Source organism: Plutella xylostella, chromosome 21 (assembly GCF_932276165.1).
Source record: "Plutella xylostella chromosome 21, ilPluXylo3.1, whole genome shotgun sequence".
Lineage (NCBI taxonomy): Eukaryota > Metazoa > Arthropoda > Insecta > Lepidoptera > Plutellidae > Plutella > Plutella xylostella.
This window is the reverse complement of record NC_064001.1, coordinates 10,122,682-10,143,832: the sequence shown is the minus strand read 5'-3', so window position 1 is coordinate 10,143,832 and position 21,151 is coordinate 10,122,682. Positions and strand designations below refer to the sequence as shown.

At 35.8% G+C, this 21,151-nt stretch overlaps 2 protein-coding genes across 2 annotated transcripts; both read right to left on the bottom strand.

Moving 5' to 3' along the window:
* Positions 1-17,582: 17,582 nt before the first annotated feature.
* On the bottom strand, positions 17,583-19,311 carry LOC105384746 (retinol dehydrogenase 13). Its single transcript, XM_011555023.3, has one exon. The coding sequence runs from the start codon at positions 18,695-18,697 to the stop codon at positions 17,783-17,785; it is 915 nt and encodes a 304-aa protein (XP_011553325.3). The 5' UTR covers positions 18,698-19,311; the 3' UTR covers positions 17,583-17,782.
* Positions 19,312-19,393: 82 nt separating this feature from the next.
* On the bottom strand, positions 19,394-20,671 carry LOC105384747 (retinol dehydrogenase 13). Its single transcript, XM_011555024.3, has one exon. The coding sequence runs from the start codon at positions 20,399-20,401 to the stop codon at positions 19,493-19,495; it is 909 nt and encodes a 302-aa protein (XP_011553326.3). The 5' UTR covers positions 20,402-20,671; the 3' UTR covers positions 19,394-19,492.
* Between the last annotated feature and the right edge of the window lie 480 nt (positions 20,672-21,151).

Genomic DNA, 21,151 nt, shown 5'->3' with positions numbered 1-21,151 from the left:
CTGTAATAAATTAATTCATGATTTGGTAGATTTTCTCAAATGGGAAAATGACAGCTCGCTATTCCTCGGAGGAGTAACAAAGAAAATTATCAAGAAACTTGGCAAAACAGTATTGTTAATTTCAATTGCCATTAAGGTTACATTTTCCTGTAACCTTTATTCCATACGCAATTGTTAATTCAAACACTTTTTTCTTACCACCATGATAAGGTTAATTTCAAATAACAAAATAGATATTCTAAGTGCCAAGTTACTATTCCGATTGATTGATGTGTGTACGGTTAGAATAATTAATTGCAAACAGTTTCTTTTAGCACAAAATGTTTCTAAAGTCTTAATACTCATAACGTTCAATAGGTTGATTGAAACCTGAAAAAATAATTACCTGAAATAGTATAGTTCCAATATAAGTAATTACCTATCATCCCAAAACTGAAAGAACTTTCTTTTTAATTGCGCGCGTTGAAGTCTTTTTAAGGAAACATATGTCTTGATTATTTTATTAAAGTTTCTGCCGAATTTTATTATTATTTAAAAATAAGATGAACTACCTAGTGAACTGATATTTTATGACATGCAACAATTATGGTTGTGATTGGCGAAAGTATATCAATGAGCACGACTTCAGTTTAGTTAGAAAATCTTAATGAAATGAGAAACGGGCAATATTGTAAATAGCGAAATTATCATTGAGCGAGACTTAAGTTTATGCAATGTTTTGTAATGGAGAGTCGTGTAATGTGACTCTCCCTGATTAGTAGTAAGGACTCTTAGGTCATCTCCCTACATCAATGTATATGTATCTAACTCACAGAAAAATTACCTTTCTAAGCGGCTGCCTAGCCTAACGATACTATATTCATGCCTATATAGTTTTGTGTGTTTTTAATTGTTTATAATTATATTGTGTTGTGTAGGTCCATACCTCTATTATATGGTACATAAGTGTATTTTTGCAACATCAAATAATTTTTTTTTCCTTATTTTGCTAACTATACCAAAAGGATTTACGAATCATGATATAAAAGTTATAAAGGTTAATTCAATTAACTTATTTTGTTAACCCAAATTTCAAATTACAGGGTATCGAAGGTCGTAGTTGGTATTCACCTTGATTTTAGACTAGATAATAGACACTTACTGATGATTGCATTGTTAGATGAACATCTCATCCACTAAAGCTAACGAAAGGACATAGTAGCTCTTTCTGTTAAACACCATATAGAAATTTCATGTGCAGAGCTAAACAAGTATATAATAGTATGTACCTACAGGCCACCTACTGGTGATTTCATTACCTTTGAGACTGTCATGGAGGATGTTCTAAGGTTAGCTTCCAATAGTAAAAAGGAAGTAATAGTGTGTGGTGACTTTAATGTTGACCTATTAGGTGACTCTCCTAATAGGTCGAAATTACTGTTTCTTTTTAAATCATTTAATCTTTTTAATGTCTTTCTGGAACCAACTAGGATTACATCCACGTCGGCCACTTGTCTAGATAACATATTCTGTAACTGTGAGTTTAAAGACAGTAGTGTGATAAATTGTCTGAGGTCAGACCACAGTGGGCAGACCATTACCTTAGTAAACACTGACAAGACAAATAAAACTAAGGTGAGATGCAGACCGATTACTACAAAGAAAATTGACAATTACTTGAAGAAACTAGACGAAAAACTTCCGAAGGTTAAAGTAGATTGCAATTCTAATGAGATGTATACTAACTTATTTAAGATAATAGCTGATGAGTTTGAGAGTAATTTTGAAACGAAGGAAGTTTTGATAGACAATAAAATTAAATTTTGTGACTGGGCTACAGATGGTATTCGCAAAAGCAGGGCGACATTATTTGATCTGTATGAGATGAAAACATTCATACTCCGCCCTGACTTTCAATCTTATGTGAAGAAATATAGCAAAATGTACAAATGTGTCTGTCACTGTGCGAAGACAATTTTTATTAATAACAAGATTAAAGACTCGGCTAACAAATCTAAGGCCATTTGGAATATTATTAATAACGAAACGGGGAAGAATCGAACACGCAAGACTAATTTATCTTTAAAGGTAGGCAATGACATAATAACATCAAATGACGAGGTGGCGAGAGTCTTTGAAGAGTTTTTTACGAACATTCCTTTAGAGACTACTTGCAACCTAGATTCTTCAGCTACATTAGCTGAAACCCTGATGAAGGAGAACGCACCTTCAACCGATAAGGAATTTAAATTCAGATATATAAATACATTAACTATTATAAAAACATTTAAGTCCTTAAATATGAAGAAAACTGAAGACTTGTGGGGAATGTCAGTTAAATTTGTTCTTTCTATTATTAATAAAATCGCCCCAATTTTGGCTAACATTTTTAATAAATGTATCGCTGAAGGTGTGTTCCCAGATCTTATGAAATTGAGTAAAATTATACCTCTGTTCAAGAGTGGGGATATGGAGGACCCTGCAAATTTCAGGCCTGTCTCGGTTCTTCCAGTTTTGAGTAAAATATTTGAGAGGATCATACTCAATCAGATGCTTTTGCATTTCAATGATGCTCGATTGTTTCATAGCCAGCAGTATGGTTTTACAAAAGGCAAATCAACAACCGATGCCGGTACTGCGTTAATTAAGCACATATTTGACGCCTGGGAAGACCATCACGATGCTATTGGAGTCTTCTGTGATCTGTCGAAGGCGTTTGATTGTGTAAACCATCAGACTTTAATTTCGAAACTGAGATACTATGGAATAGGAGGAAAGGCTTTAGATTTGATAGCTTCATATTTAGACAAGAGGCAACAAAGGGTCGATATTAATAATACTAAATCACAGGGGGCTCATGTAAAGATAGGCGTCCCTCAAGGATCTATTCTAGGACCATTTTTATTCCTCATTTATATTAATGACTTGCCTTTTATGGTTGAAAAATTGACTAATATAGTTTTATTTGCTGACGATACTTCTTTGCTTTTTAAAGTTAAAAGAAGTGAAAATATTTTTTATGAAATTAATTCTATTCTATCTGACATACACGATTGGTTTACCGTAAATAATCTTTTATTGAATTCTAAGAAAACGAAATGTATTAAATTTACACTGCCGAATGTTAGACAATGCGATACTAACATTATTCTAGATGGGAATAAATTGGACCTAGTTGATGATACTGTCTTTCTTGGTATGACTATAGATTCAAAGTTACAGTGGGGACCTCACATTGCCAAATTGGCTGGAAGGTTGAGCTCGGCAGCTTTTGCTGTACGGAAAATTAGACAACTGACCGACGTTGAAACCGCCAGATTAGTTTACTTTAGTTATTTCCACAGCTTATTGTCGTATGGCATTTTGCTTTGGGGTAGGGCCGCTGATATTGAGACTATATTTGTATTACAGAAAAGAGCCATCCGCTCTATATACAAACTTGGTTCCAGGGATTCATTGAGAGAACTATTTAAAGAAATTAACATCCTTACAGTTCCATGTCAGTTCATTTTTTCCAATTTAATGTATGTACGAAAGAATATTTCAACTTTTGATACAATTGGCAGTAATCATGACATTAATACTAGGAACAAGCATAAGCTGGCTTTTCCAGCGATGCGTCTGGCGAAAGTTAATAAATCGTTTTTAGGGTACTGTATTAGATTTTATAATAAGCTTCCAGCAGAAGTTGCTCAAATGCCAGAGAATAAGTTTAAGTGTTACATTAAAGAGAAACTCAGTAAAAAAGCTTATTATAAAATTGATGATTACTTAGAGGACGTTAATGCATGGCTGTGATAAGTAGTTAGCTCTGCTCATATTATTATAATAATTATTATTAAGCTTATATGTATTGTATACTAACTAGTTTTAAGTCTTTTTTTTAAAAGATGGCTCAGGAGTTTCTTGCCTCCGTTCTTCTCCTTAGACAGAAAGAGCCCCCCCTTATCCGAACGGAGAGTAATTTGTAAAAATTGACGTTCATCAGAAAATTTTATATTTGTACGATGAATAAAAAATTTTGACTTTGACTTTGACTTTTGACTTTGCTAGACCTAATAAACAGTGCCTAGTTATATTTAAAACGGTTTTGGTTTAAAATAATGAGCACTGGATACTTAGCTACTTTAAGTAGAAATTCGTGGTTCACTATGAACATTATTATAATCATCCATTCACATTGGCATCTTCATATCTGGAAAGTTATTACATATTATAGCCATAGCCTTATAGGATCTCAACAATAACTCTGTATCAACTTCCACTATGTATTTTTTTCAATATCTAATGTTACATACATCTAACGTAAGTTTTTTGACTAAGTGTTTCATTTTGCCAAATTATATTCCTAAAGTGCCTATTACAGTTAGCATAATGCACCATTACTCTAAATAATGTTTAATAATAGCGTGACTCATTCACAGTATTTTGGCGCTCACTGCAATTTTGTTTCTAAAGTACATGCATGCATAGTTGCGTACAGCCGTTTTGAAATTAGTGCAATGCATTTTAAGGTTCACATCAATAATCTAGCAGAGTTATTTTTTCAATTTTGATTGCTTTTGATATTAACAATTCATTGTGGTTAGTTATGCTATTTATGATGATGTTGGCGTTGATCGGTGGTAGCTCAGTCGGGTAAGCGCCCGCTTCTCACGCCAGAGATGCGGGTTCGATCCCGGCGCTGACATGTACCAATGAGTTCTTTTAACCTAAGTACAATGTATACCATCGCTCTTACGGTGAAGGAAAACATCGTGAGGAAACCAGCATATCTAGATCTAGCACATCTAGATATGTGAACCCACCAACCCGCAGTGGACCAGCGTGGTGGGAAATGGTCCAAGCTTTTAGACCTTGGAGATATGCACAAAGGTTCCATTCGAGAGAGCCAGGTGCAGGTACTTACACCCCCACAGAGAATAGAATAGAATAGATGATGGTGGCGTTTTGGTACCATAGCTAAGTGCTCTACTAGCACCAACTCAAATGTACATAGTAATTCCTTCTCTTTATGAAAGGACTGAGGGTTCTGTAAAGACTAGATAGGCCTTGGGCATAGCAACAGGCCTTACGTGCACAATCTTCATTACAAAAGCCATAGGCCTCGTTTTTATCTCATTAGTAATTACGTTTCTCAAAAGCGCTCATTAGTTTAAAGTCTTCTTAAAGACTATCTAGGTCACTGGCGCTGATCTTGATTGGATGTGAAATGGTTAGCCGTTGTAAAGTTCGTTCATTAGGACTCAGAGTAGATGCGCTAGATTGTTACTTCAATTTTGATAATTTTTTTATTACCACATCCATACTTTCTGACCTTTCTGTGTCTATTTCATATTCTCATTGCACTTTAATTTCTTCTTCTTATCAGGTCGCTGACTAGCCAGTCAGATTAGTTTTTAATCTGACTACCCTTGGACTACCCAGCTAGGGTACGCCGAACGTATATATAGGTAAAAGGTAAGTATATCTACATTTTGACGGCCATTATGTACATTTGGCCATTTGGCATATATGGCCTTGCTATAAATGAGAAACAACAATAAAAAATGTATGCCAATTATTTATTGTTGTTTAATAAGCGATAGAGTTTGAGCGTTAGATAACCAAAATAATAAAAATTCGCGGAATTTTAGACGTAGAACTTATTAAATTCAAATTCATAATTTAAGAATATACGCCAAGAGATTGCAAATTAATTAAATAACCATTTAATTTTTTATCGTTTTAGAAATGTTTTTCAATTCTAAACTTTCTACTAGGTCAATGCATACGGTATTGGCGTAGGTTGCATACGAATCGCGTCAAAATGGTAGAAGTATGGTAGTTGTATGTAACAAAGGTTACATTTGGTTTGCAACCTTAGCATGGCTGTATTCAAGGGCGGGTCAAACTTGCTTAGGAATAGACCATGGTGGGCACGCGCATGGATTGGTTACTCTAGCTTACGAAATACTCAGTTTCTAAACGCTCGCTGCTGCACCAACTGCTATAGATCGTTTCACCGAATAAGACATCTGTCAAAACCCTTATTATACACTGCCGGGCAATGAAAAAGTTCCACTCACAAAATTTCGACAACAAATGACCCCAATTTTTTCAAAGATTTAATTTAAAATTGGAACAAACTATTACCGAATTTCGTTGGTAATATCCTGATGCTCTGTTAAATGTACTTCAATGTTGCAGAAGACAGCATTAAGCTAACGCTTTCCTCATAGAAGTAATTTGGTGCTTTTCTCAGTGGAACCTTTTCATTGCCCGTGAGTGTATTTGAATTAGGGTAGTTTTTGTGACAGATATCTTATTTGATGAAACGCTGTATTGTATACTGTATTAAACATACGCGTGGCAGCTATCGTTTGTTCGTTATTTTTAAAAATCTGGCTAGAGTAACCTTCCTGCGACGGCAGCATTCATGTGATACCTGGTGTCATCACCACGGCCACTACATCGCTCCTCAGGGCATCATCATCATCATCAGCCCGTTATCGTTCACTGCTGGACATAGGCCTCTTTGAAGGAGCTCCCCGACACTCTGTCCTAAACTCCTAACCTTCCACATCCAGCCACTACCACTTACTATATCGATGGCAAATTACGGTTTTCTTTTGAGTTACTGTATGTCCTTTACTTACTTTCGTTCATTTGTATGCAGCATATTGTGATTGTAGAACACATAAACATTATTGAATTTATTTGAATGGCACCTATGGTGTTAGGTATATACATATGTTAGGTGTATAGCTGTTCTATATTCCATACCCCACGGCGCAAAATGGTGACATAACATGTTGCAATACTAAGACAATGGGACAGTTTTAATAAAGGTTAGACTGCATTCGCAATGGTCAAGTGGACCATAAAATTGTACAAAGGACTAAAGGATATATCTATTGAATCATTTACATATCCGTTTGATTAGATCGTTGTAATAATCTCCAACAGTTGTGACAAATCAGAAATGATCGTACACAGCGTTTAGAACGGCTGAACCAATTTTCATGAAACATAGCCCCGACTAAATATACTGCACATATAGACTGGTTTTGCTATTTGGGTATTTTGGCGCCATAAACCAGATACAGACACCACCGGTTATTCGCATATTGATAAACTTGTATAATGTATAATATTCGGTACTAATCCTAACTATCCTAACTAATCCTAACTAATATTATAAATGCGAAAGTCACTGTCTGACTCTCCTACTATAGAATAGATTTAACAAATTAGGTTATGTATTTATTTCAGACAACTGAAAAACTTTAATACCGCGATGTAGGATCTTCATATTAATTCGCCTCGGTTCCATACAAGCTTTCTGTATTGCGCTTTTAGTGCCATCTGTTGGTTATATCCGGAACTGTCTGTCTGTCTGTCTGTCTGTTACTCTTTCACGCCAAAACTACTGAACGGATTTGAATGAAATTTGTTATACATATGGTCTAGACCCTGAGAAAGAACATAGGCTACTTTTTATTGCGAAACGGAGGTTGTAAGGGGTTAAAAGGGGGGGTTAAAAGTTGTATGCGAATACTTAATTTTAAAAGATAAAAATACTACGGCTGACTGGCGTAGTGGTTAGTGACCCTGACTGCTATGCCGAAGGTCCCGGGTTCGATTCCCGGCCGGGGTAGATCTTTTTTTAAATAAACTTTATATTTAAGCACTTGATGAGCAATAATTAAACATTTTGTTCTAGCGTTTTTGAAACTTCGATCTGTAAGTGGATGAAATAGGTGTTCATATTTTGTATGAAGTTCGTCATTTTTGAAGATAAAAACATTATATTTTGTATTTAGGCACTACATAATCACAAAAAAATAATAATTAGCATATAAAAAAAACCCAGTGTGGGGGTGTAATATAGGGGTTGAAAGTTTTATGGGTGTTGAGTTTTAGAAGTTTAATTTATATAGTAGCTATGTCCGCTCCTAGATGGCGTTGTCGGATCGGATATAGATCGCGGTATGGTTTGATTTTAGCTAATGTACTTATAGTTTGTATGTATTTGCAGTAAGTTTTTAGGGTCCTCGAAAACAACCCCATTAACGACTGTACTTTTCAATACGAGGTTTCATTCATTGTCATTTGGTTCTTATGCGTCATTTTTGAAGATAAAACCATGAAACTTATTACGTAGGTGTTTTAGGAAAATATGCAGAGATTTTCTATAGGGAATTCCCATGACTGACAACGCACAGGCTAAACGTAGCGTAGGCACTTGAAATTAGGAAGGGACGTAGCTTAGGTACCGTATTTTCCCACAAAAACCGGAGTTAGCGGTTGAAATTCGGCATTAACTTAGGCTGTTTTTAACAGCATGCGGATTTGATCACGCACGCGGGATTTCCCCGCACGCGTTCATACAAGTATTCATTGTGACTCGTGGAATATGCACACGAGATGCGGGAAAATGGCGTACTATCCCACGTGCGTGATGAAATCTGCATGCTGTTAAAACAGCCGTAAAGCTTAGTTACAATAGGATATTGCAAGATACCTAGATGTTTTCAATCTAACATGTCTGCACACCTTAGTAAAGTTATGGTTTTGTTTTGAAAAATGGGAGTTAAAGTGAAAAAAAATAAGTAGTATGAAAAAAACCAAAACTGCATAAGTTAGATGCTTGAAATTAAACATTTATAAATGACTATTCTGCCATTGCTATACAAGTCTTTGCTCAATGAAGTCATGAAAATCATTTTTAGTCAAGTATCTTCGTACTTATTTGTCAACTTTCATCTAATTTAATACCACCATGGCATGTTATTGGGTAGGTAGTTCGGGAGTAGTCCACGGCAAAATAATTTTAAGGCGAAGCGAAGCTCGCGGGCAACAGCTAGTATATAATATAATATTATATTAGAAAAGTGCAGTGAATAACATTGTTTGTTATGTAGTATATTTATTTCTATGAAAGTGAAATGATAGGTCATACTTTCACACATGTTTTATATGCGTCTTATTTTCCCTACGTATTAGAAGGTGTGTCGGGGTATTGACTATGTAATACATGACAAACAACACAAACATTCCACACTCAAGACATCGGTCCAAACAAATATCTGCCCCGGTCGGGCGTCGAACCTGGGAGTTTTGGCACAGTAGACAAAGTCAGTAACAACTGCGCTATCCGGTTGTCATGTTTGTTGTGAGTCGAATATCGAACAACGATAGTAATAGTGACGAAATATTTCATTCGCTTATAGAGTTCACTGGATTCGCCTACGGTTTGTCCTTGACAGCTGTTTACGCTCACATCGAGTCAAGGCTAATAAGGGTTCATATACTTGGGAATAAGTAGTAGGTTTCCACATAATATGTATGTTTATTAATGCATATTTCTTCGTGGCCTTTTGAGAGAATCAGCTGATGCCATCATATAAATATTCTCCTCAGACTTGTAACCTTGAATGATGCTTGAACTTGCCAAGTATCAACAAACATATTCAAATTTTTCATCCATGTTTGAAATATTATGAAATGAAATGACGCACATAGTTGGTTATTTGGATGAAAGGATATTCTTTCAGCTTTTACTATAAAAACGAAGTTTCTTAACTAGCGAGAGCAATATTCTGTGCAATATTATCTTTATAGGTTTTTGCACGATCACACGAAGCACATTATATCCATGCAATATGTATGAGCAAATAGAAATTAACACTTCCTTGTATTGCGAATCAAGTGATGACCACATGAACATAATTTGAGAGGAGTTTAAAAGGTAAAAGGCCGGGTCGTTAATAAAACAAAAAATATCCAATTCTAAATTAAGAATTTTAATGAAATGTAAATAAATCTGATAGTTAATTGGTATGATCCGCACGACTTGTTGTTGCGATATGCTAATAGAGGACTTTTGCATGAGACGACACGACTTTGAATGAACTTTACTGCTATTGCGTATTTTATAAAAAAAAAATATTATACTACTAAATAAATTTTTGATGGATGTAAAGTTTTGGATGCAAAGAATATAACTATTTCTGGATTGTTTATAAATTATAGATACTTACAAGCATAAATTATGTAACTATCGAATCAACACTCACCGTCACTTATAAATGTCTGTTTCACTAATTTGTATATTAAGCTGGTGGCTTCATTATTTGCTTTTTTCATCTATAAACATAATAACTATCACTTTGCAATCGTGGCAATGGAGCTGGAAAATGTACAGTATATTATTGAATCAAGTGACAGACTATGTGACTGACTTTTATCAGGACTACAATGCAAAATATACTCGTACACTCTATATTTCACACAAAATATGCTAAACTGAAACTGAAATTTTCCGTCCTACACTAATTTATTAGACTTATCAAATTGAAAGTGATAGTGATAGGTTAATTTTGGAAGTAGGTATATTAATCAGACATTAGGGCGCCATGTAGTGATAGATTCACTTGATAGCTGTTAACTTATTTCATGACATTCAGTGAGCGGTGAATGTGATGTACCTACTTGAGTTAATGAGAATATTAGTGACCTGTGCCTTGAGAGGTCAAGATGGACGAGTGATGGGGATAGCCTTAACAGAACTTTAGCGTATATGTATATAAATACGTAGTCAGATTTCGGATTGCATTTAGACTAGCGTGGATATAGCGCTCGCACTAGTAGTATACAGGGTGTTGCAAAAAGGGTATACTAAGCCAAAATCTACATGTCGTGACAATTCGCGAAAACAAAAACATTTTCCATAGTAAAAAGTCACGTGACCAACAAAGTTTCTATGGAAAATGATTTTTTTTTCGCGAGTTTTGAAATTCTGATTTCATTTTCGGGCTTAGATATACCATGCTTCACATGTAGATATCGGCTTAGTATACCCTTTTTGCAACATCCTGTATAAACTTTCGAATAAAAAAAACAAATGCATATTCCCTATTATAAATTATCCTGTGCTTGAAATTACTAATACAGATATTATATTATTACAAAATAAAAATCATTCCTGAAATACCTAATTTAATTGTAATAATATGTATAACTTATACTGACTTTTATTACCGTTCGTTTAGTATGGGGAATCGAAAAGTTAGTTTAAAGTAAAATAATCTTTTAAAATATTTAAAGTACTTTCATATAAGTAGTTTATACTTTTATATAGTCAACTGAGATAATTAAACAGAATACTTATGTACCTATACATATTATTTAATAACATCGCTCATACATTCTGAATGGCTCAATTCAATAAAACACGGCTATAAAAGATGCTCGTACAGATACTCTTTCTTAATATTATGTATACCTACATATAGTATAGTACATACCTACTTACATATACGCATTACACTTCGAAGATACGATCTTTATTGTTCAGTAATAATGCATTTGTTAGACCACCTTTGTTCAGTCTGAAAGAGAAATCTAAGATAATGGTAGGCTTTCTGTATTGTAAGGCTCAATGCACTTTCTCTGAAGTGTGAAAAAATAGGTTTGTACATTAGCCTAGGCTAGGTCTAAGGTTGTAAATGAATTAATCTAACTAGCTTGGTCATTCTGAAAGAAATCGTCGTAGCTTCATCACTTTAACTGAAATGGTAAAAGAAGGTAACATGTATAGGTACTATAGTTTATTAGTAGTCATTAGATTTTTATTGCAGGCACAATAGGGAATATGCATATATTTTTTTATATCCTTATTCAATAGTTTTACATCGCTTGAATATAGTAAAAAAATATCAACCCCAAAAGAAGTTATTTAAGGTATTTTAAATAAAGTTAAAAATTAGTAACCGACACGACCACATAAAACACCCGTCATGATGGCGCGCAAAGTGTGACTTGACACTCTTGTTTCACGGCTTAGAATAATATGACTCTCGCTAGTTGCGCCTACGCTCAGTTCTATAGTTCTATGGGCATAGATTATTCTGAGATTGACATATACTAGAGTTTTACGTCACTTCCGTTCCGCCCTAAGAAAATTCGTGACATTTGTAATGTTTGTGCTTACCGCAGGTTTTTTCTACTTTTCAACAATTAATTACTTGCTGAATAATAAATTATAATCAAAAATATTGATGGGGACATAATTTTGAAATAACATAGTTTATTATTAATAATATTTGACCTTTATTTGAATCAAATGCATATTTCTTATAAGGGAGTGCTGTGCCGTATCTTTCTCTTTTTATATCAAATAAAATTGATACTAAACGCAACCTGTAACCTTTGAACCAGACGCCCAACATCTTAACCAATCAACACTAAAGCTAAATCCGTACAAGGCCGAGCGAAACTAAAAGTAACCCATTAATAGTTTAGTGGGTTATTGAAAGTTACAACGTTGCCATCTCAAGCTTAACAAATAGTGTAATTCACCAGGTACAGTCAGCCAAAGGGAGAAGTAACCACGGCATTCATGAGACACTAACATTTGGTAACATTAGACTACTGACAATGATTTTTTTACAACAGCAGAGTTGTGCGTCGGATGAAATAAAAATATTTATTCAGGATTACTTAACTTTATTCATAAAAAAATACTTAAGTATCATACGTTTGGGTCAATATGCCTACTAATGAATAAACAAAACGTCATGTTTATTTTTCAAGATTTCATATTAGTTATTATAATTATAACGCTTTTGGTAGCGGTGCGTGCTGAACAATTTAGGGAAATTATATTTATTTCTATTTTCCCTGGTACGTTTGCACGATACTTTCAGGGACACAGATTATATTTATGTTAGTACTTATTCATACATTATTTTTATACAACTTTAGTCGGGTATACTTCTAATGTAGCCCAAAGAGAGTGAGCGTGATATAAAAGTGAAATATTATAATTATTATTAACTTCTTTAGTCGTCTGTACTGTTTATAACAATTAATATTATAGGCAGCTCTACAATAAAGATATGGTGCAATGACCTGGGGGGTCACTCTCTCAGTCGACGAACACACATGCATGTACCTACTTTAAAATGATAAAATACAAGTTTGTATATATATAAGTACCTATTATGCTGCTAAACATGCGTAGGTTTTAAGTTTTTATAAAATATGTAATTATGTTTCTTTAACAACCACACTTAAGAAACGCAAGTCATTATTATTTACACAAGGCTTAAAATATAACCAATCGAAATTGAACGTACTGACCCGCTGTTTATTAAGATTTCAATGTAAGTATGGACAGTTCATTTGAAATAAATTATGTGCTCATTACGCTTTTTTCATATAAAAGAATTCAACGCAGACCGTAAAAGAAAGTTCAGTGTAGCGATCTCCAACAATTTGACTCTTTGATTCCAACGTCCGAATCCAAGAAACGTCAAACGTATGAAGGCGTAATTTATGTGTAGAACCCTCCGGTAGAACCAAACAAATTGAATTGTGAATCGACAAGTCTCATAATTATTTTGTTTCGTGCTTATATAAAAAATAGTTTCGAGATCGTTTTAGAAACTTAACCCTCCATGTTTTTAGATGATGTTGATAAAATAATAGTTTTATAACAAATGTCGTTACCAATGTAATCCCATTGCAGTGCATCGTGGCTCTTCAATCTTTTACTTCCGAAAGAAATTTCATCTTAGAAACGAACAAGTTAGTATGGACGGCGGAGAAACAAACAGACAGACTCACCGCAGAATCCTTTTAGTGTTTGCGTAACACGGAAGTTGTGCTTCTCACAAAATGATTTGGACATGTCATTAGGAGGGTTACAAACTCGTAAAAAATTGACGGCCGCTGTAATATAATCCGTGCGTTTAACATAAAGTCGTGGTTAGCGTAGCAGTGAGTTTTTAGTAAGCAAGACTGACCCCATAGGACTGCTTATATTCGTCTTGCGTAAGTTATAGTGGATAAGCAAAAAACTTGCAGCTCATAATTTATCCTTAGGGCGTATGAATTAAGAGCATAGTATCTCGTGTATATGTGTCGCTGTTGTTTTGATGTTGGGGTATTTTTTTGAATTTTTTAAAACGTATCATTGTGAATTTTAAATACCTATACACAAATCATTGAATGCTATTTGGGCGCATTTGTGTAGAATTAGTAGGTAGTTTCTTTAATTGAATCACATAAGATAGGATGCACATCAGTTAGGTAATTTACATATTATTACACATATTTAAGGGTCTGCAATAGGGAATCGAGGGTTGGCATTGTCATAGAATTATGTAGTAAATGATGCTCTACAGCCTTGAAAAAAATCACACAGGTAGTTGAAGAGTCTAGCTAGGTGCTGAATCATTCGAATTTAAGTAAATGATTATGGATAACTGTAAATTAATTTCAGAATATCAAGAAAAACCAGTCAATCACACTCCCGTATTGTAACAACTGTGTCGTAATTATAAAGAATTTTCATATGATTTTTATCATATTATAAAGTTAAAGGCTTGGACTAGGCGCTAAATACCTTGTTTTTTAATAAACACACACTTATTTTGTGTAAATTAATCCCAAACTTGAGCAATTTTTTTCCTCAAATCTTCATACAAATATCTATGGCGGCTTTCTGTGTTATAAAATCATAAACACAAGTGACGTTTGACTCAGTTGGCCGCTGGCCTCCAAAGAAGGGTCACGTCGGTTTAGGCAGCACTGACAGCTCGCGATCTTATCGTGTACAGATACAAAATCACTGCACATTGGTTGTCATTGCACTTTTTCAACTTTTATGACACCAACATAATTTGATTTGAAATTGAGGAAGCATAATTCTTCCAGTATATTCAATACACTAAATTAAATTAGATAGTGTGCAATATTCTCGTGATATTACAGTCTCGTAAAGGTCTGATGAGGAGCAGGAATATAGCGAATGGATCTAAGTGATGACAATACGCACGAACATTAGGTTAGGGATCAAAAATACAGTCTCTTGGTGCTGATTGAGGTATGGTCTCGTGAGGATCTGATGAGGGCAGTAACACGGTGGTGGCTCAATTTTATTTCAAAGATGTTAATAGCTAAAAGCATCGAGTTTGGGCTATTAAGTATGTTTTTCAGAGAGAGAGAAAGAGATTTTGTTTTTCCTCTGGATGTGTTAGGTTTACTGGGTTTACTAAGTTCATTCTGTTAATGGCATCAAGTTGTTATGTGTTCATAAGTAATAATTATTTATTAACAAAATGCTGTTGATTCTCCACGAAAATGTAAAAATAAAAATAAAATAAATAAAAATAAATTCGTAACGTAAAATTGTCAATGACGGAATTTCTTCTATAGACAGTAGCCACAAAAAAAACAAACGATAGATGTTGATTTTTTCGACACATAGACAGCAACAACAAAAAAAATACAGATTTAAAGAAAAGAAACACATACTTATACAAAACAACAAAGAAAAAAAAAGGATACACATCAAAATAACTGGAAAAAATATAAGCCCCAATTTACTTGTGTGGGACAGGGAGTACCATAATATTTTTTTTGGGGTACTCCCCATCTATGCGAAATATAAGCTTGATATCTTTACCCGTTTCTGAGAAAAAGGGCGGTGACAGACAGTCAGTCAGACAGACGGACAACAAAGAGATCCTATAACGGTTGCTTTTTTTCTTTTGACGTTCGAAACCCTAAAATTAAGTAAAAATATTATGCTGCCAAAAAATGTACGGTGGCCTGCGCCTAAAAGTATACAGGCGGAGTTTTTAAAATAGCGATCCCTGATGATGAAGGGACCTGCTACATCTGTTATAAATCCGGGGACGTGTTGTGAGTGATGTGTGTAGCAGTGGTGTTTATGTGGATGTGCTTGAGCAGCATGTGAGCTTGAGATCGCTATTTTAAAATCTCCGCCTGTATACTTTTAGGCGCAGGCCACCGTACTTACAGGTATTGAAAAAGCGGTATATAAACAAATTATACCAGCAGAGGGTTCACCATTTAGCTGAATGTTACTTAGAAAACGGCCTTGAGTGGCGGTCAAGTTGGTCCCCGCCTGCGATACTTTCCATTAACATTGGGACTCGTTTTCATGTTTTTAGCGTACAGTCAGGTTTTTAGTTTTTTATAATTGTATTTTTTTATTTGTAACTTTTTAGTTGTTTTTATTTTATGAAATTTTACGTCGGTAGGTAGTTCATGATCATTTTTTTTTTAAATAATTTTGGTGTTGTTATTTAAATACCTTCAATATGCATATTTTTGTAATGTGAAAATCAAGTCCTTTCATTTGATACCTTACACGGCAAAGTTGAATTATTATTTTTTCGATCATCACGTTATGTCCTCAAGAGGGCGCTATGTACATTTTAATGGAACGTCACATAGCCTATAGCCATCGCGCCATCAATACGCTTCTAACAATACCTCATACATCAAAATCTATCAAGCCGTTTAGGCTACAGGAGGGAACAAAGAAACAGACAAACATACATATATACATACATACAATCAAAAAACATTACCCTCCTCCTTCGGCAGTAGGGTAAAAAGGAGTAAGACAGGGGGTCATTCTGAACTTTTGCTCTACGAGTTTTGGAAATTAACAAAAAAAAACCTTTTTCATAGAAACTTTGTTGGACATGTGACTTTTTACCATGGAAAACGAATATTTTTTTTCGCGAATTTGCAAATCTCGTAGAACAAAATTTGTTCAGAATGACCCCTTGAGTCATCCCCTTTTGGCTTAGTATAGCCCTTTTGCGACACTATGTATTTACTTTGCTTTGTCGTCGGGGTTCAGTTGGCTGGAGGATGCCCGAAACTTATTATCTACACTTTAATACTTTTAGTTACCTTTCTACAAGTAAATACCACATTTGTTTGAGAAAGCTAATCGGGTTCCGAGACTTCCGAGTATAGAGTAAAGTGGCATCCCTATTAATTTCTACTCTTTCCTGGTGCCTACCAGTGTAAGTAAGAATTATACTTACTTACCCTAAAATCACCCAAAATGTACTTGAACATAATTGTCAATAAAGTTGGCGAGTAAAAGTTTATCGACCCACTGTGCAAACTTACATGTGTGCGTGTCACTGCGTGTGCTGTGTGAAGAGCATTGAAAACCCAAAATTGGCGCGGCACGTCACCCTGTGCGGGCCCTTAATGCACTCATTTACCGTCTCTTAGGTATTTATTCATATAAATATTATTTAAAACCGTGTCGTCATAAATAAATATTATACGGGGTATTACAATAGGTAAATGCGAGGCAGGATTTGTTTAATTAAATAATTTAATCAGAACCAATGTAAGTACTTATTATAGATATTCAATAGGTACTAAACTTATTTTAATATGTCTACTAACAAAATAAGATCTTAGTAATCTGAATAAAGAAATTATTATTATTAAATATATCAATTAAAAGATAATTATATATAACAATCATCCTTGTGGGCCTTGGTAAAGGTCAAGTCATTATTAATCACATCATTCATTCTCTACATCTATAATACACGATTTAAATTCATTGCCTGAGACAAATACTCTTGCAAGCAATAAAAGTTCCAGCTGCCATTTTTCCATTATGTCACTGGAACTTTTTCATTGGTCACGAGTGCATTAGGGTGACTTATAGCTTTCGTGAAGTTCTGTTCTAGAGTTGCAGTATTATTGTTAAACTAGTGAAACCTATACTAAAGCTAGGTAGTGGGTGGTAGAGGTAGAGGTAGGTAGGTTCAAAACAATTCAATGTAGATGGGTTTTATAACACAATAAATTTTCATCTTTACTAACGCTCGCTGGGTTAAGCTAGGTTTCTAAACTACTGAAAACTGGTGGGTTCATAGGTACCTATGCATGCTAGCTTAGGTATAGGTACCTTTTATTTAGGTGGGTAGGTATGTATTTTACGTCTACACAACAATTCATCGATTTATATCTCCCAATCTTCACTAGAACTTATATTCACCAGTCGTTTCGTTTCCTCCCACAGCCCCGCAGTCAACTCACTGTCACTCGCATACCAGCTGCTGTAAAACTCATCACAGTCCCTATAATGCTTCCCACTTTGTCCTTCAAACCTCGGATCCACTGCCAAGTACACGGGAAGTTTCGCCACCACATCTGTTCTCCTTCCAAATCTACGGAGCGCTGCGTTGAAAAACGTCTCAATATGACCACCGTAGTTTCTGAAAAAGTTCGACTTATTTAGTGAAGGATCCATGCTGTAGACGCTCACGCCGCTCACCCCTGCCGCTCTCATCCGTCGGTCCATTTCCACAGTGAACAAAATGTCGGCTAGTTTAGCGTTGCAGTAGTAACCAAAGCTGGAATACCGCCCTACATCATTGAAGTGGTCGAGATCTACCACCCCTAGCAGGGCGGCTAGTGACGACACGTTGATTATCCGACTTGGCGCTGAACTCTTCAGTAGCGGGAACAGCAAGAACGTCAGCAGAAACGACCCGAAGTAGTTAACCTGCATGGTCAACTGAAGATTGTCAGCCGTCAGCTTGTCTTCCAACCCTACCGCTCCGATGTTATTAATAAGCATGTCCACCCTGGGTTCTGTAGCAATTGTTTGTTGGGCGAAGTTTCTGATAGAAGCGAGTGATTCGAAGTCCATCTGTCTCGTGACGATGTTGGTGTTTCCTGTAGCTTGCACGATGGAGTCCCGGGCGGCGGCGAGCTTGCCGGGGCTCCGGCTGGCCAGGACGACGCGGGCCCCGCGCCGCGCCAGGTTCTTGGCCACCTCGAGGCCGGTGCCGGCCGTGGCGCCCGTCACCACCGCCACTTTACCCTCGATGCGGACGTCCGTGTCGCACTTCCATAACTCATCTCTTCTCATTTTAAACGCCGACGAAAAAAGAGGGCTGTTATAAGTTTAATACGCCTGTGTATCTGTATCTGTCTGTGGCAGCGTAGGGTCCCAAACGGCTGATCCGATTTACGTTTTGATTTTAATTAACAATTTTTGAAAGTGCGTGCGTTGCTAATGTTGTTTAATAATATACTAAATCTGTTTTGTTGTTAGATGTGTATGTATGAGGTACCCATAACCACATTATGGCAAGGCTGTGTTAATAAGGTCACACACTCAATGTCCTATTATAATGTGATAACAGGTTCTGACGTATAGACAATAATTTTGGACCTTGTAATAAAATATTATAATTTTTTTGAAAATATAGTTGTATGTACTATGCTTGATTAGAATTCCTATAGAATGGTTTAAAACACATATACCTTAGAGAAATACATGACTGTCACCTTAAGGTCATATTATAACCACTTAATACAAGGAAAAGGTCACTAACCTGTTGTTATTGCATTCCTTCGTTTTTATCGGATATGGGTACTTAGGTACCCACATAAGTACTTGCTATATTGTTGAAGTACTTATATTCAAGAAACGATCTTATGACAAAGTAGGTACTTAATAAAGTTTAAATAATGGTTTTCTTTCATTTATGTTTCTAAACTATTAGTTAATACTGTCTATAAATCAAAGTTCTTATACTACAAACAAAAAAAAATACCAACGTCAATACATAAATTATAATGTACTTATTGTTTTCATTTATTTTAAAACACTGTCCAATATTATTAAAATATAATTAAATGTCTTATGAAAATAACGTTATTACAGGCAGTCCTGTCTTTTACCACTTTCATCCCACTCCTCACTGGGCTTCACCTTCACCAGTTCCTTAGAGGTTGTCCACAGTCGCCTCCTGAGCTGCACATCCTCAGCCAGCCAGCTGTTGAACCAGGACCTACAGAACTTGAAGTGTTTCCCCGTCACACGCTCCAGACTCGGGTCAGACGCCATAAACACTATCTCATTGGCCACGTCCTCCCTCCGTCTTCCTATACTGTTCACTATCACTTTACCAATGTCCTTGAAGACCCCCAAGTTGTCCAGAATCCCCGTATCCGCCACCACGAAAGGATCAAAACTGTTTGCTGTCACTCCACTATATTTAATCATTTCCGATAGCTCAACTGTGAACAACGATGTAGCCAGCTTAGAGTTGGCTAGTATGCTGAGCGGTGACCAGTATTCCACATCGTTTAAATGATCAAAGTCAATCGTACCTACATACATCGTCGCTGCAGATACATTTATAACCCTACTGGGACCCGACGCTATAAGAAAAGGCAGCAATAGATACGTAAGTAGGAAAGCACCGAAATAGTTGACCTGCATCATGGTATTGAGGCCATCTTCCGTGAGCTTATCAGGGAGATTGATAGCGCCGACATTGTTGATCAGAATGTCCAGTCTTTGTTCACTGAGGAGAGTTTCACTGGCGAAATGCCTGACTGATGTCAACGAACTCATGTCTAATTGTCTGTAATCAACGTTTTCGTTTCCAGTGCTTCGTCGTATGCTTTCTGTTGCGTTGGCTAGCTTGGCTTCACTTCGGCTGGCGATAATGACTCTGGCGCCTCTTTCAGCAAGAAGTCTTGCTGTGTCGTAGCCAAAACCTGAACTTCCACCAGTCACCACTGCAGTTTTACCGATAAGGCTTGCTTTAGATTTGCACATTGTTACTGACTGCTTAATCTTTTGCGTCCCGAAGTCGCGACAATATATTTCTATTGTGATTCAAGCGGTTAACCGTATGCACTTTGTTTCTACTTCATCACTTTTTATTTGATCATTATGTTTCTTGCACTGAGTTGTTATCCTGCTTATGTTTTTGGTACTAATGAGATTCTCGAGTTCACTGAACATATGACGATGAACAAAGCATGTTGAATTAGGAAGTATGAACGTCATGGCGTGGTGTCTTTGTCCCTACTGTTTCGAAATAAGGAAGCGCAGGACAAATATACGAGTGTAAAACTGGACAAACGATTAAGCATAAGGGTTCCGTATTGACTAGGATGGTTGGGCCGCAGCAAAAATGGGGATTCACCAGAAATCATTATAAAATTTAATATCCATGTTGCTTTTTAAACTTCGTTTCCCAAGCTACAGCGACCCCCTAGTACAAAGCGCTAAATTTCTTCAAGTATATATGTACATATTATGTACTTAGTGCTATACTTAATACGCTTACTTACCTTTCATATAAGATAAGTTCACATTCTGGCGGTGAAGATGTATTAGTTTACGGAATAATATGTGATTTCTTGTGTTTCCATCTTGACCAAAAGTATTTTTATTTATGTCCGTTTTGTTTTGACGTCACAAGATGGTGTAGGTATTTTTATGGATAATTGAAGGGAAAAAGCGTGCGCCCAGCGGGAATTTCCATAACAATATCGGAATCGGAGTATACCTGTTCTTGTT